Consider the following 12,719-nt stretch of genomic DNA (forward strand, 5'->3'; position numbering starts at 1 on the left):
GGGTGCATGCAGCAGTGGGAGCTGTCCCCCTGCCATGCCCCCCAGACAAGCCACTGCTCTGTCCTGTGACCTGCTCTGACTCGGCAGTGCCCACCCCAACCCCACTCCCTCCCTCACCATGAGGGGCCTTGATCTACCCTCCTAAGTCCCTTCTCTTCCCCCTCCCCTTGCACCACAACAGACTTAACAGCTGGACACAGCTTTCCAAACTGCCAGACTGTGTTCCTGACCGCTTACGTGCTGCACTGTGACTGCATGTGTGCGGGGCATTTATTGGCCACATTATCGGCCACATCAGGCAAAGAAAGCTGATTTCTGATACGGTCAATTTTCTTTATATCAGTGCCGATCCAATATTGGACTGATGAGTTGGTGCACCTGTAGTCACGGCTTTATGCAAATGAGCACAATTTACACAAAATGTTGCAGATGGAGGTACAAAAAATGTGGCAGCTTCAGATAACTGCAGTCAAAGCATTGCTGATGAAGTTGATGTGGAGGACATTGTTATTATGATTTACTTATGGTAGTGCCTAGTGTCTGTTATGAGGGTGGTTAACCTATGGCACATGTGGCACTTGAAACCTCTGTGTGTGGCATGTGGCAGATTAGGGAGGGGACAGGCAGCATAGCAGTAGATAGGGCAGGAAGCAGAAAGTGGAGAGGCAGATCAGGTAGAGAGTACAGGGCAGGGAGCAGAAAGAGGACCTAGGTGGGCAGAGAAAGGGGATCAGAGTGGCACTTGCGGAGAGTGCAGGGCTAATTTGTGGCGTACCTGCCAAAAAGCTTGGTCTCCACTGGTCTGTTTGATACTTTCCATAGCTACAAAAGGGATAGTTCTGGGTCTGTTTAAAAAATCAATAGATTTGTATTAGAGAAAGGGAGCGGGAATGCCTACAGGCAAATCATGTACTCGGCTTAGTAAATCAGTTTGATTCAGTGTTTGCAGTTTGGAAGAAGCAGTCTCCAAGAGGAAATTGAACATGAGCAGTGTTGGGAATTTGCGGGTGGGTTTAGCAACCTATGGGCTGAATCCGGGTCCCCAAGCTATTGGATTCAACGTGCATAGGGCCTTGGCAGTGGGGGATTTCACCTGTGCCATACTGTATACCACTGCTGCAGCCAGGCAGCAGGAAGCTTTTCCAGGCAGTACAGAGAATGGAGAAACCACAACAGTGGTGGTAGCTGGGCACTAGTGCTGGTCCACCTTGGATCCAAGTTGAGCCATTTTGGACTGCTGCTGGGAAATGTCGCTGACTACTGTTTTAGAGAAGTTGCACCATGCACAGGGAATGGGAAGAGGGTGGCAGAGAGGTGATTGGGAGAAGCTGGCAAATGAAGTCTTTAATAACTACATCTTAGCCAAATCACAGAACCAGCATTTCTTCTCCTTTCTCCTTGGTTTACCAGACACTTTTAATGCCAGTGATCACACTCTTCTTAAAATCTTGTCCTCTTTTGTGCTCTTTGGGTTCTCCTGCTGCTTCTCTCACTGTTCCTGTAGTGGTTTTCACTCTCCCTTTCCAGCTTTGTGTAGGAGTTTCTCAGGGTTCTGTCCTTACCCCTTCTCTTCTCCCGCTACACATTCTCTCTGGTTAATCTCATAAGTAAAATGTTAAATTCAGCTGTCTTAGAGCACTCCACCACCACATGCCCCATGCTCTGTGCTGCTGCTTAGCCAGAACCCCCCACTGCCACATGCCCCCCTTCTCTGCATTGCAGCCTGGTCAAATCTCCTTGCCACTGCACACCCCAGTTTCTCCACTGACTCCTGATTGAAACTTCACATTGTTGCCCAAATATGGTCCAGTACTGCTGTCTGCCCCCAGACCTGCACTGTCGCATAAACATTTCTTCATGCTGCTGCCCAGCCTGAGACCCACACTACCACCTAGATGCAGCCCTACTACAGTTGCTGCTAGTCCCAGAGATCTGTCCCAGGAATACCCCCTGCCAGTGAGATTTGGCCTGGTACCTAGTATGAGTTTGACACCTTTGGCACAAGGATTGGTGTTATTTAAGACTGTTTGGGAACTCAAGCCACTGGTATGCATTCCTGGAAAGAGGCCTTGAAGAACTGACACCTGTTTAGTTCCTGGGAGAATAGCCTTCTGGGATTGAAGCTGACACAATAGATAAGAGCCTTAAGAAATGAGGGAAGAGGGTGGGAGAGCCTCACATAATCTGATTTTAGTACAAAGGAAAAGGAAAAATCAGGTAAATGAGGATATGATAATGGATAAAGGAATATCAGTGGATAGAAAGAGCAAAGAGAAAGGAAGTAATAGTGTTGGTGAGAACAGTATAGGTAGGTGATAGAGGTTTAGTTAAAGAGCATTGCCTAATCCATGTGAAGAACTCACATGGGCAGTAAAAAAAAGTAACAAGTGTCTGCACCATAAAATGGAATTTTGGCACAGAAAGTGAAGTGGGGTATTGTAAAGGATAGTGGAAAAGTATTTGTTACTGGAACACAGAAATTGAAATGTATATGTTCTCTAGGGAAAGACAGAAATAAGGGAAAACTGGTATTGAATGCTACTACAGGCAGTTCTCGACTTACGACGGTTTGAGTTATGATGAACTGCAGTTCTGACATCTGTAAATTGACACCTCGGGTTTGAAGTTCTGACCCGGGTTTCAGCTTTACAGTGTTGGACGCTGGAGACAGGTCTGTCAGTGGAAGGGGTGGGGGAAGGGCCGGGCCATGGTGGGGCAGATATAGGCCCCTGCGGTGAGGGAGGGACTGGGGCTGGGACAGGAGCTAGGACAAATGCTGCCCAGCCGGGGCTGTGCTGGGTTCTGCAACTCTGGGCTATGGGCAGAAGCTGTGGCCACCCGGGAGCTCCTCTGGCTGCCCCCTCTGGGAAGAGGCAGGCAGAGCTTGGGGGGCTGTGGGAGAAGCTGCAGCTTGTCTGGCTGCTCCTGTAGGGGCGAGGCAGGAAGAGCCAGTTGAGCCTTGAGAGAAGTTGTGGCCTCCTGGCTCTGCCTACCTCGCCCCGGCAGGGTCAGTTGGTGGGACGGCCGTGACTTCTCCAAAGGCTCCCCCATCTGCTCCCACTGGGGAGGAGCAGGCAGAGTCGGGCGGCTGTGGGAGAAGCGGTGACTCGTCCGGTGGCTCCTACTGCTTGTCATGGGCAAGGGGAAGCTTGTCACCCCGGATCTGATCAGGCTGTGGTCGGGGCACATCTGGGGGTACATGGCACGCCCTTCCAGACATGTGCTGCTCCTCTCGGAGCCATTTGTGGGGAGGCTCCTTTAAGAAGCTCCTTGGATACTTTCTTCAAGAAAGTGGACAAAACTCCAGAAAAACCTGCAGCCAAGACTTCTGAGAAGACTCCAGCCAAGAACCCTTCAAAAAGTTCAACCAAGAGCTCTTCAAAACATCCAGGAAAGTCACCTCTAAGAAGTCCTTCCAAATAAATGTTTGCTATTTACAATATAAATAAATACATATAGACAAGTAATATAGCTACAATTATTTATTTTATATAATTGATTGACTACTGTACAAAATTCTGGGTTATTTTTGGTGAAAATCGGGTATTGGGCCTTGGTTCAGGAACCAGTCCCCCATTTATAACATTGTTTCCTATGGGAAAATCGGTTTTGAGTTGCAACGTTTTGACTTAATGGTTTCCAGGAACCAATTGTAAGTCCAAGGACTGCCTGTAAGTCCAAGGACTGCCTGTATTGAATGCTAGTAGCCCTGCAAAGAAAAAAAAGAGATAAGATTAACATAGACAAAGTAGAATCCCTTTGGTTAAGTTTTGGATATGGCCAGAGATCTGACTACTAATTCTAGAAAGAGAAATACTACCAAGAGACTTTAACTAGGGAATAATTGATGGTAATAATAGTGGGGCCTGCTCATTTATGGGTGTGAAAGCTGATAGATTGCTTCACCAAATAGTTACAGAACCAGCAACAGATGATGTTGGTTTTTGCTTGGTAAGTGATGAGGGCATAATAAAAGAGCTGGTTATAGAAAATCACCTTTCATCTTGTCAATGCAAATAGGTTTAGTTCAAATAAAAAGATAAACAAAAAGAGGTCCATAATTGAAGCTTTCTGTTTTAAAAGAGCAAACTATGCTAAAACTAAGGGATACAGTTAGTTGGACTCAAGCCAATTGGACTGAGGAACATATGATCTTGAATGTCGTGTTAGACTGGAATTTGTCAAAGGTGCCCGAACGGTCTGGAAGTTGTGTCCTGACCAAAAAAAAAAAACCTAGTAGGCAAGGAAGAATAGTGTATTATGAATAAGCAGGAAGACAAAAGTGATGGGAAAAAGGATTGTTCAGTAGAATAAACTGTGCATTACAGGCCAGAAAGCTTAGGGGTTAGGTGAAAATTGCCCAAGGTTAAGGTGAGTTACAGTTATAAAAGGTAAGTAAAAAAGTTCCAAAGGCTCCTCAGCTATGCAAATAAATAAAGAAGATAAAGGACTAGCAGGGTGGCAATTCTGTGAGCAGGGGGTAGAGATTAAAGATAATTTTGCTATGTCCCAAAGATGTTTTAGCCTCACTTTTCAATATGATGATGCTATTGAGTAAGGGTGGAACGTTTAAAGGTAGGGTAACCATATGTTCCCGGGACACTTCCAGCTTCCGTAGCCTGGTCTTGGCTAGTCGGTCAAAAGTCCTGGAGTGGAGTCCGCTGGGGTAGCATGGTGCACCAGGCAGGCACTGCTGCTGCCATGTGTGTGCAAGGTGGATGGATTGGTCACCCTATTTCAAGGGAATGGAAAGGTATAGGAAAGGGAAATAGCACAGTTAAGGTGGAAGCTCAAAAAGCTTAATGTGTTGAAATTTGGGAGACTGAATAATCTTTATCCTTAAATCCTAAAGGAACTGGCAACTGAAATCTTAAGTCTGTTTACCAAATCTGTCAGACAGAAGGTAGGACAAGGTGGCGCCTTAAGAGACTAACTAGTTCAGATGCATCTGACAAAGTAGGTTGTTGCCTATGAGAGAGTTAGCTCATGCTTCTCTGAACCAGTTAGTCTCCAAAGTAGCACCCTTCCCTGCTTTCTGTCTGACTTGAAGGTAACAGCTAACCACTCAGAAATATCAGTTTACTTTATGATCAGATAATAACAAATGTAGAACCTAAATTTAAAAACAGAAAGAAAATGGATCCTGGCAACTACTGACCCATTAGCTTTACCTCAGTAGTATTCAGTGCTTTAGAACAAATTTTGGGGCAAGTATACACAAGTGCGGAGGCTGCTTTAACTGGACTTCCAACATGTCAGAGCAGACTTGATTAGCTGGGTCTGCTAGGGCAGGGCAACTACCACACTGCAGCAGCCTCCTGTGTCTTGTGTATCAGCATCCCTGCGCTTAAAAATGGCGGCAGGGGTGCTTGTTATAAGGTGGGTAAGGAGCTGGCTGTGAAGGAGAGACAGCAATGGTTACTGTTGAAAGGGGAAGTATTAAGCTGAGGTAAAGTTATTAGTGGATTTCCTCAAAGATAGGTCTTGCAACCGATCTTACTTAATATTTTCATTAATGATGTTGGGAAAAAACTAGGAGGTGGCTGAATAAATTTGCTAAATACCGCAGTGTTAGGAGGCATTCTTACTACCAGGCTATCATGCAGAACAGTTTTGACAACTTTGAAGACTGGAATAAAAGACATGAGTTCAAAATCACAGTACAGAATTTTGGGTCATGTACCTGGGGGCTAACAACAAGAATTTCTTCTGTAAACTGTGAAGTCATCAGTTGAAAATGATTGATGAGAAGACCTAGCTTTTGACTGTAAACTGTGATCATAGGAGGTATCAAGCAAAGTATTTCTAGTTGATCTCTGAAAGTTTTCATGCCATTTGTTCAAGACCCGTTAGCCTTACCTCAGTCGTATGCAGTGCGTTAGAACAAATTTTGTAGGGATGAATAATTAAAGACGGAGCATTAAATAGAAAATTAGCTAAAATGAAGCCTGAGTCAACTGGTCCAACCTAACCTCATGTTTTTGATATGCTCATTGGTTTTTTAGCAAAGGAAACATGGGACGTACATCTCATCTATTAAGGATTTCATATTGCATATGTCTGAGTCTTGCTAATTCTTATACTGGGAAAGAGATTGAAAGAGACATTGAGAGAGTTAGCTGTAGAAGTGTAAAGAAAAGGATGGATCGTGGAAGAAGTGGCAGGAATTGGAATGAAAAACAACTCTCAGATTGCTGGCTTGTGCATAGTAGTATGATGATATTGACAGAAAGCGGGGCAAAGGAAGGAAGAGAAGTAGTTATGAAAGGAAGAAAGGAGTTTAGTGTTGGCCATGTGTGGTTTGAGATAATGACAAAACAGAGGATGTGTGAGATGAGAGGCATGACTGAATGGAAAGGAAGCAGTTTAGCAGTGCAAAGAAATTTGCAAGTCATCAACATAGAGTGCTAAAACTGTGGGAGCTAATGGGATCACCCAAAATAAGGGTGTTAAGTGAGAAGAACAGAGAGTCAAGAGCAGAGTTTTTTTAAGAACTGCTACAGAGCATGGGAGACCCAAACAAAAAGGATGATAAAAGGACAGTCAGGAAAACGGAGACAGCTAATTACATATCATGAAAGCTCAGTGAGGATAAGATGGTGAGAGGAGGATGATTAACTTTATCAAAAGAGGCAAAGGAAGATGAGGGCAAGCTAGGGTTCTTGAGATTCGGCTAGGAAGACCCATGTGCAGTTTCAGCAGGGTAGAAATAGCTAGAAGCAGATTGGAAGGGATCCAAGATAGCAATAGAGGAGTGGAACTGAATGTACTGACTGCAGACTGCTCTTTCAGTGAGTGTACAGTTAAGGTAGAGGAGATTTGGGGATAGCTGTAGAAGCTATAGAAGCTTTAAAAAAAAAAAAAAAAAAGGAACTGGAAAAGGATGAGGGGGAGACATAAGTAAGGAAACAAGAATGGATGGAAATACTGAGGGAGGTGGAAGTCACCAGATGCATGTCTTGTGTGTGCAGTAGGACATTTACATAATCTGACTTTTGTAAGAATAGGCAGCAGAAGTATTATATACATTTTCTGTGTAGAGTATATTAGTGAGCAATGACAGATTTTGTAAGTAAATTGCAAAAAAAAAAAAAGCAAATTTTGTCATTGTGTTTAGAGATTTTTGGTTCTGCAAAACAAAAAGTGAGATCAGCTTTTTCTTAAGTAATTTAAAAAAAAATATTTGAAGCAGCAGGATGTGCTCCTTTCTTCCCTCTTGGGAAATGAGCTTTCTGTCTCCTCTTCAGACCCACACCACCACTATTGGAGGGCATCATGCTGGTCTTTGCTGGCTAATGTGGGCCCTGTGGAGTTCATTTAGCATTGGAAAGAGACCGACATATCCAGACTTCAGGAGCAGCACTACCTAATTGTCTGGCTCCTATCCAGCAGCAGATTGACCCAATAAACTCTAATGAATCTGGATTCCTGCAGTCTGATTTGCTTCCTCTTTCTATTACGTGCTTCTTTCAGTCCATGAAGAGTTGAAACCTGAGTGCCATTTTTGACAAAGGGAGTGGGGGGGGGGAATGAGGGGAAAAAGGGCAGATAACAGCCGAATGTAATCAGCATTTTATTACCATCCTCAGGAAGTGGGAATAGTTTTTTTTTTAAAAAGTAGGTTGGAGCAAGGAAAGTTAATTATGGTGAGGTTATTTGACAGGAAATTACAAAATACAAACAGACAGAAGAAATACATTTTAAAACAGGGTAGGAAATCTCAAGTTACTTCACTGTGTGTTTTCAAAATCCCCAAAGCAAAGGCTGAAAATAGCAGTTTAAACAAAAGCTATCTTATCAGATAAAGACATTTTAAGCACAAAGGGAAATGTATATATTGGGTTGACAGTCTTAAAATAAACTGATTGTCATGATAACACTGTAGATTTAATTGTGGGAAAATTTTGGTTTGTTTGAATGACCTACAGACATAGAAAATTCTCATATAAGTTGACTGGGTCTATCTTATGTATCTAGTCCCTTACATGGTGTTTATCAGTGTTTTTCAGAAATTGCAAGGTAGACTTGTGCATGTGGAATGAGACTGATAAATATGTGCATATTTTCTTGGTCTTTATGCAGACCAAATACAATTAATTTCTTATGCTACTGTTTATAAACAGTGCACCAGAACATCTTCTACCTGTTAGGTGTCTAAGTGGTACTTACGAATAGAGGGCTAAGTACAGCCAGTCAAAAAGGCCCAACCCTGAACCAATTCAGTCTTCATAGGTTAGTTTTAACTGTGTAGATTGAACTGAGAAGCAAGTGAACAAGCATTCACTTTTGATTCTGAAAATGGAGCCACATGTCTGCAGGCCAGAAGCAGGGGAGTGCTAGAGGCATGCCTCCCTGCTTGGCTGGAGCAGACAGCTTGGGTCAAGGCTAGCCCAACTACTCAACTGGAGGGGTGGGGGAGGTTGCAGGGGAGGTGCGGAGCATCCTGGGATGCAGGGGGACTGTGAGTTAACTTGAATCTGGAGGGGATATGGGACAGAAATTCAATACACTAATTTTTCCTAAATCAGTTAATTCTGATACTACATCTATCCAGGTTCATATTCAACCAATTTCAGCGATTTTGAAAGTGGTTTATGTGTACTGAACTTCTGTTGTGTAACAGATTTGAACTGGTTTCCAATCACTTATACGGGTTTATGTGTACTTTCTGTCCCTAGCCCAAGGGTTTAAGTAGAATCCTATTCTCCAACTATACAAGTCCAGGAAAGTTGTTAATGTAAATTTGAGTTGACCCTCATCCTCCTTGTTACCTTTTGTGACTTAGTCTTAAGGCTAAGCTGGACAATAGTATAGGCATTACTATTTTTTCAGGGATTTGAGCTGATTGGGATAGGATTGCACTCAAATGCATTAAACCAGTAGTTCTCAACCTTTTTAGACTTGAGGCACCTGTTAGAAAATGCCAGCTCATAGCTTTCATTCATTTCTTGACTATGAATACTAGAGCAACTTTTCTGTTGCAGAGAACTCAGAAAAACCACAACAGGGCCAAATCTTTTTAACACTGGATTTCTAGCATTGTATGGCACCCTGTGGCCCCCTTGAAAGGATATCAAGCACCATAGGGTGCCATGGCTCACTGCTTCAGAATCATTGTCTTAGGCACTTAATAGATGGAATTTGATCTGGCCAGTAATGTTACTCTTAGCAGGTTTTCTGTGCTGAGGAAAAAATGAAGAGAATTGTAGAATTTGTTTTATTCGTTACTTGTTGTTGAGTTTGTTTAATTATTGGAATTATGGGGGTATGCCATTGAATATGTAACTCATTTTATTTTTAAAAAACCAGGGAAACTTTGTTTTGTTACCATGTTAACCACTTCCTTAAATGACATACGTACATGTAAGGAGAGGAGAACATGCTCTGTACTAATGTATGATTCTTGTCCTGATGTAGGTACCAAAGCTCTGAAGAACAGCAGTGAGGAACTCAAAGATAGCTGCTCTGTCTCAGAGCCTTCCATCAAAAGACAACATTCTCCCCAAAGAAAGGATTGATTCTTTTTGAAGGTAAAGACAGTTCAATTTCTGGGGCCCACTTTACCGTTCTTCCTTGAACATTTCTTGCTGAGACAGAGTCAGCATTGATCTTCATGTAGATCTACATGCCCTCATGGTTTGATAGGCTATGTATCATAGAAAATAGGTATATAAACGAAATTACATTTATTGTACCAGAGGATGGGAAATCATATTTGCACACATGGGGCACATCTACACGTGTGCTTTACTGCAGAGTAGACTGTTTTGCTTCGCAGTAAAGCATCACTGTCTACACGTGCGGCAGTATTAGGCTGCAGAAAAGTAATTAACTCAGTCGGAGATGAGTACTATCTTACGGCAGGGTAATTTACTGTGATTAAATGCACGTGTAGATGCATGTGTAGACTGTGGGTGTAAATTGCATTTGGTCAGCCTAGCCAGCAGGGGGCCAGACTCCTGCCTGCTGCCTAACCACACGGCTCTACACTTCAGCACCCTTGCGCCCCAGCCAGCCCTTCCTCCGCCCAACACCACAACCTGGAGCCTGGGGCTGACCCTCCCGTGCCCCCTGCCGGCCTGGGCCTGCACCCTGGACACTGGGCCACACCGCTGCCACCAGCCACAGCCCTACGCCACTGAGCCTGCTGCCGACCACTGCCAGCTGCCAGAGGCTCCCTGAACCCGCTGCCACCCACCGAGCCTGCTCTCAGCCGCCACCATGTCGGGCCCCCCACCCTTTGACACCCAGGGACGGGGGCCCAACTGGACACACGAGGAGACCTCCGACCTCATTGCCATCTGGGGGGACATCAGCGTCCAGCAGCAGTTTGCCCGTGCTACCAGGGCCAACGCCCACGTGTTCCAGGAGATGTCCTGGCGGATGCAGGAGCGTGGTCACCGGCGGTCCGGCCACCAGTGCCGGGTGAAGGCCAAGGCCCTGAGGGCGCAATTTGTCCGCGTCCAGGACCATAATAGGCAGCCTGGGGCTGCCCCCAGAACCATGCCCTTTCTCCGTGAGCTCGAGAGGATCCTGGCCCCCACAGGCCCTACTGAGGCCCCTCCTGTGTTCTGTAGCACGGGTGGACTTGAGGAGCCTGCGCCAGGGGCTGCGGGTCAGGAGGACTCTCCAGGGGAGGGCACCTCATGGCTCCCTCACCAGGTCCCGGCACGCTCCCCGCCCTCAGCCTCACCCGGCAGCTCAGACAGCCCGGGCCACCACTTGCCCCAGCTATTCCAGAGGCGGCCCACCAGCGAGGAGGACAGGGTGGGGATGTCCCCTGCAGATGCCAGCTCCGGCTCGTCACGGGAGGGGCCCACTGCTCGGCCGGCCACCTGCCGCGCCTCACCGCTCCTGGATGCATCGGCCAGCCGGACCTCATCTCCGCGGCCAGGGACATCGTCCGACCGCCGGGAGCGGCTGCCACACCCGCCCGGTAAGCCCCACACAGGAAGGAGGGCCAGGGGCTGAGGGAGCTGTGGCCACTTGTGCCCGCATCAGCTCACCCACCCACTCCCGCATTGTGCACTTGTAGCCAGCGATCCTGCACGCGGGGGTGGGGGACCCTCCCCTCCTCTTCTTTTCCCTCCTCCTCCTGCCTGGCCAAGTTCCCTCCCGCAGGGAGGCAGGGGCAGTTCAGGACTTTATTAAGCACCCCACAGGCTCCCAGCTAGGCAGCTAGGGGCCCATCACACGCAGAGAAACTCGTCGATGGCAGTGGCGATCTCCTCCTCGGCTGAAGGTACTTGTAGTATAGGCAGCAGGTACAAGTCAGGTACTTTTAGTGTAGGCAGAGATACCCCTCCAGGTGGTGGCGCATGTTGCAGAGAAACATGAGCTTGCCTGGGGCACCCTTGAAGCTTAGGGACTTGTGCCAGGTTCTCAGTTGCTCCTGGAGAACCATTGTGATCACCAGCAGCAGGGCATAGTGGTTCGGGAAGCCTTTGGAGTGCTCAAACAGTTAGTTGTGGCATGCCCAGGTGATTCTGACCAGGAGCATGCTTGGGCGCAGCCTGCATGCAGTGGGGGCCTTGGCCTGGGGTGCCTCCCCGGGCAGGCCTGCTGGAGGGAGGTGGGGGGTATTACCTGGTCCATGTTCAAGCCAGGTGGGTGCCCCTGACCCCTAGGACCCGGGTGCCGCCGCCCGGCAACACAGGAGCAAAATTCCTGGCCTGTAGGGAGGAGAAGGAGGGGAGTTGATTCTGAGCCACCATGGCAGCTGCCGGGGGGGGTGAGGGGGCTGGCATGGCCTGGCCTGAGTAGGGTATGGGGAAGGCAGGCTGCTTGTGGCAAGCAGCCCACCTGCCCCCGCTGTGGAAGCGGGGAGGGAAGTCTCATCTGACAGCCACCTGTGGAAGGAGCCTCCTGGGCCACTTACCATGGTCCCTGGTTGCCTGTGTGTGCATAACCCCCGAAGTGAGGGCAGGCAGCACACAGCCTCTCTGTACAATGCATGTTATCTCTGAAATGTTGCAAATTCTCACAAGTAGCCTCTTTGTCCTTGCTCTGCAGAACCAGCTGCTGGACATGGGGGAGAACCACCTGGCATTAGGGGAGATGGGGCCCCAAGGCCACCTGCAGCCTCTGCAGGTGCACTCCGCATGCGCCGGCTCCGTCAGCGCCGGAGCCAGGATCGGACGGCTCTCCTCGATCGGTTGGTGACCGTCTCTGAGGAGCAGCTCGAGGAGAGTCGGACCTGGCACCGCCGCTGGCTCCAGGAGTTCCGCAGGATGTGGCAGGCCATGGAGCGGTCAGATCGTGAAGACCGCGAGGCACGGCGGGCGGAGAGTGAGGCCCACCACGCCCTCCTGCAGAGGCTGGTGGAGGCCCTGGAGGACCAGCGTGATGTGGTACGACGGGCAGCGGCTGTTGCTGAGGATGACCAGCGTGTCACTGACTCTGTGCTGGCACTGGCAATGTTTGGCTCCACACCCAGTGTCCAGGCCCCAACCTCGACCCCAGCCCCGGCTGGCCCCTGGCAGCCGCCTGCAGGCCTGCCTCATGCCCCCCAGTGAGTGTGCCAGCAGGTACAGTGCAACGTACAGAAGACAGGGCCCTCAGCCTCTGCACCAGATCCTGGTGCCTGCACCCCCCACTGTGCCTGCCCTGGCTCCTTGCAGCCCCTGAGCAGGAGGTGGCTGTGGCAGGGCTGGGTCCCTACGTGGGCCCTGCAGGCCCCAGCCCAAAGGAGGAGGAGGTGGTGTGGCTGGATAGCACCC

The 12,719-nt window shown here is 48.0% G+C and overlaps 1 protein-coding gene across 24 annotated transcripts in view; it reads left to right on the forward strand.

Moving 5' to 3' along the window:
• The window catches only part of LOC109302013, a 506,981-nt gene that overhangs the window by 249,026 nt on the left and 245,236 nt on the right, over positions 1-12,719 (forward strand). For 16 of the 24 annotated variants that reach the window (XM_019523597.1, XM_019523481.1, XM_019523472.1 and 13 more), the window contains 3 exons: positions 9,418-9,530; positions 9,996-10,936; positions 12,013-12,643. In XM_019523597.1, coding sequence (XP_019379142.1) covers positions 10,222-10,936; positions 12,013-12,515 — 1,218 coding nt within the window. In that variant the 5' untranslated portion in view covers positions 9,418-9,530; positions 9,996-10,221 and the 3' untranslated portion in view covers positions 12,516-12,643. Of the gene's footprint in view, positions 1-9,417; positions 9,531-9,935; positions 10,937-12,012; positions 12,644-12,719 lie in introns of those variants that run through there. The other 8 variants (XR_002098709.1, XR_002098708.1, XR_002098702.1 and 5 more) reach the window with 4 other exon arrangements.

The sequence above is a fragment of the Gavialis gangeticus genome, unplaced genomic scaffold (assembly GCF_001723915.1).
Source record: "Gavialis gangeticus isolate Ggan-Ray unplaced genomic scaffold, GavGan_comp1, whole genome shotgun sequence".
NCBI classification, from domain to species: Eukaryota; Metazoa; Chordata; order Crocodylia; family Gavialidae; genus Gavialis; species Gavialis gangeticus.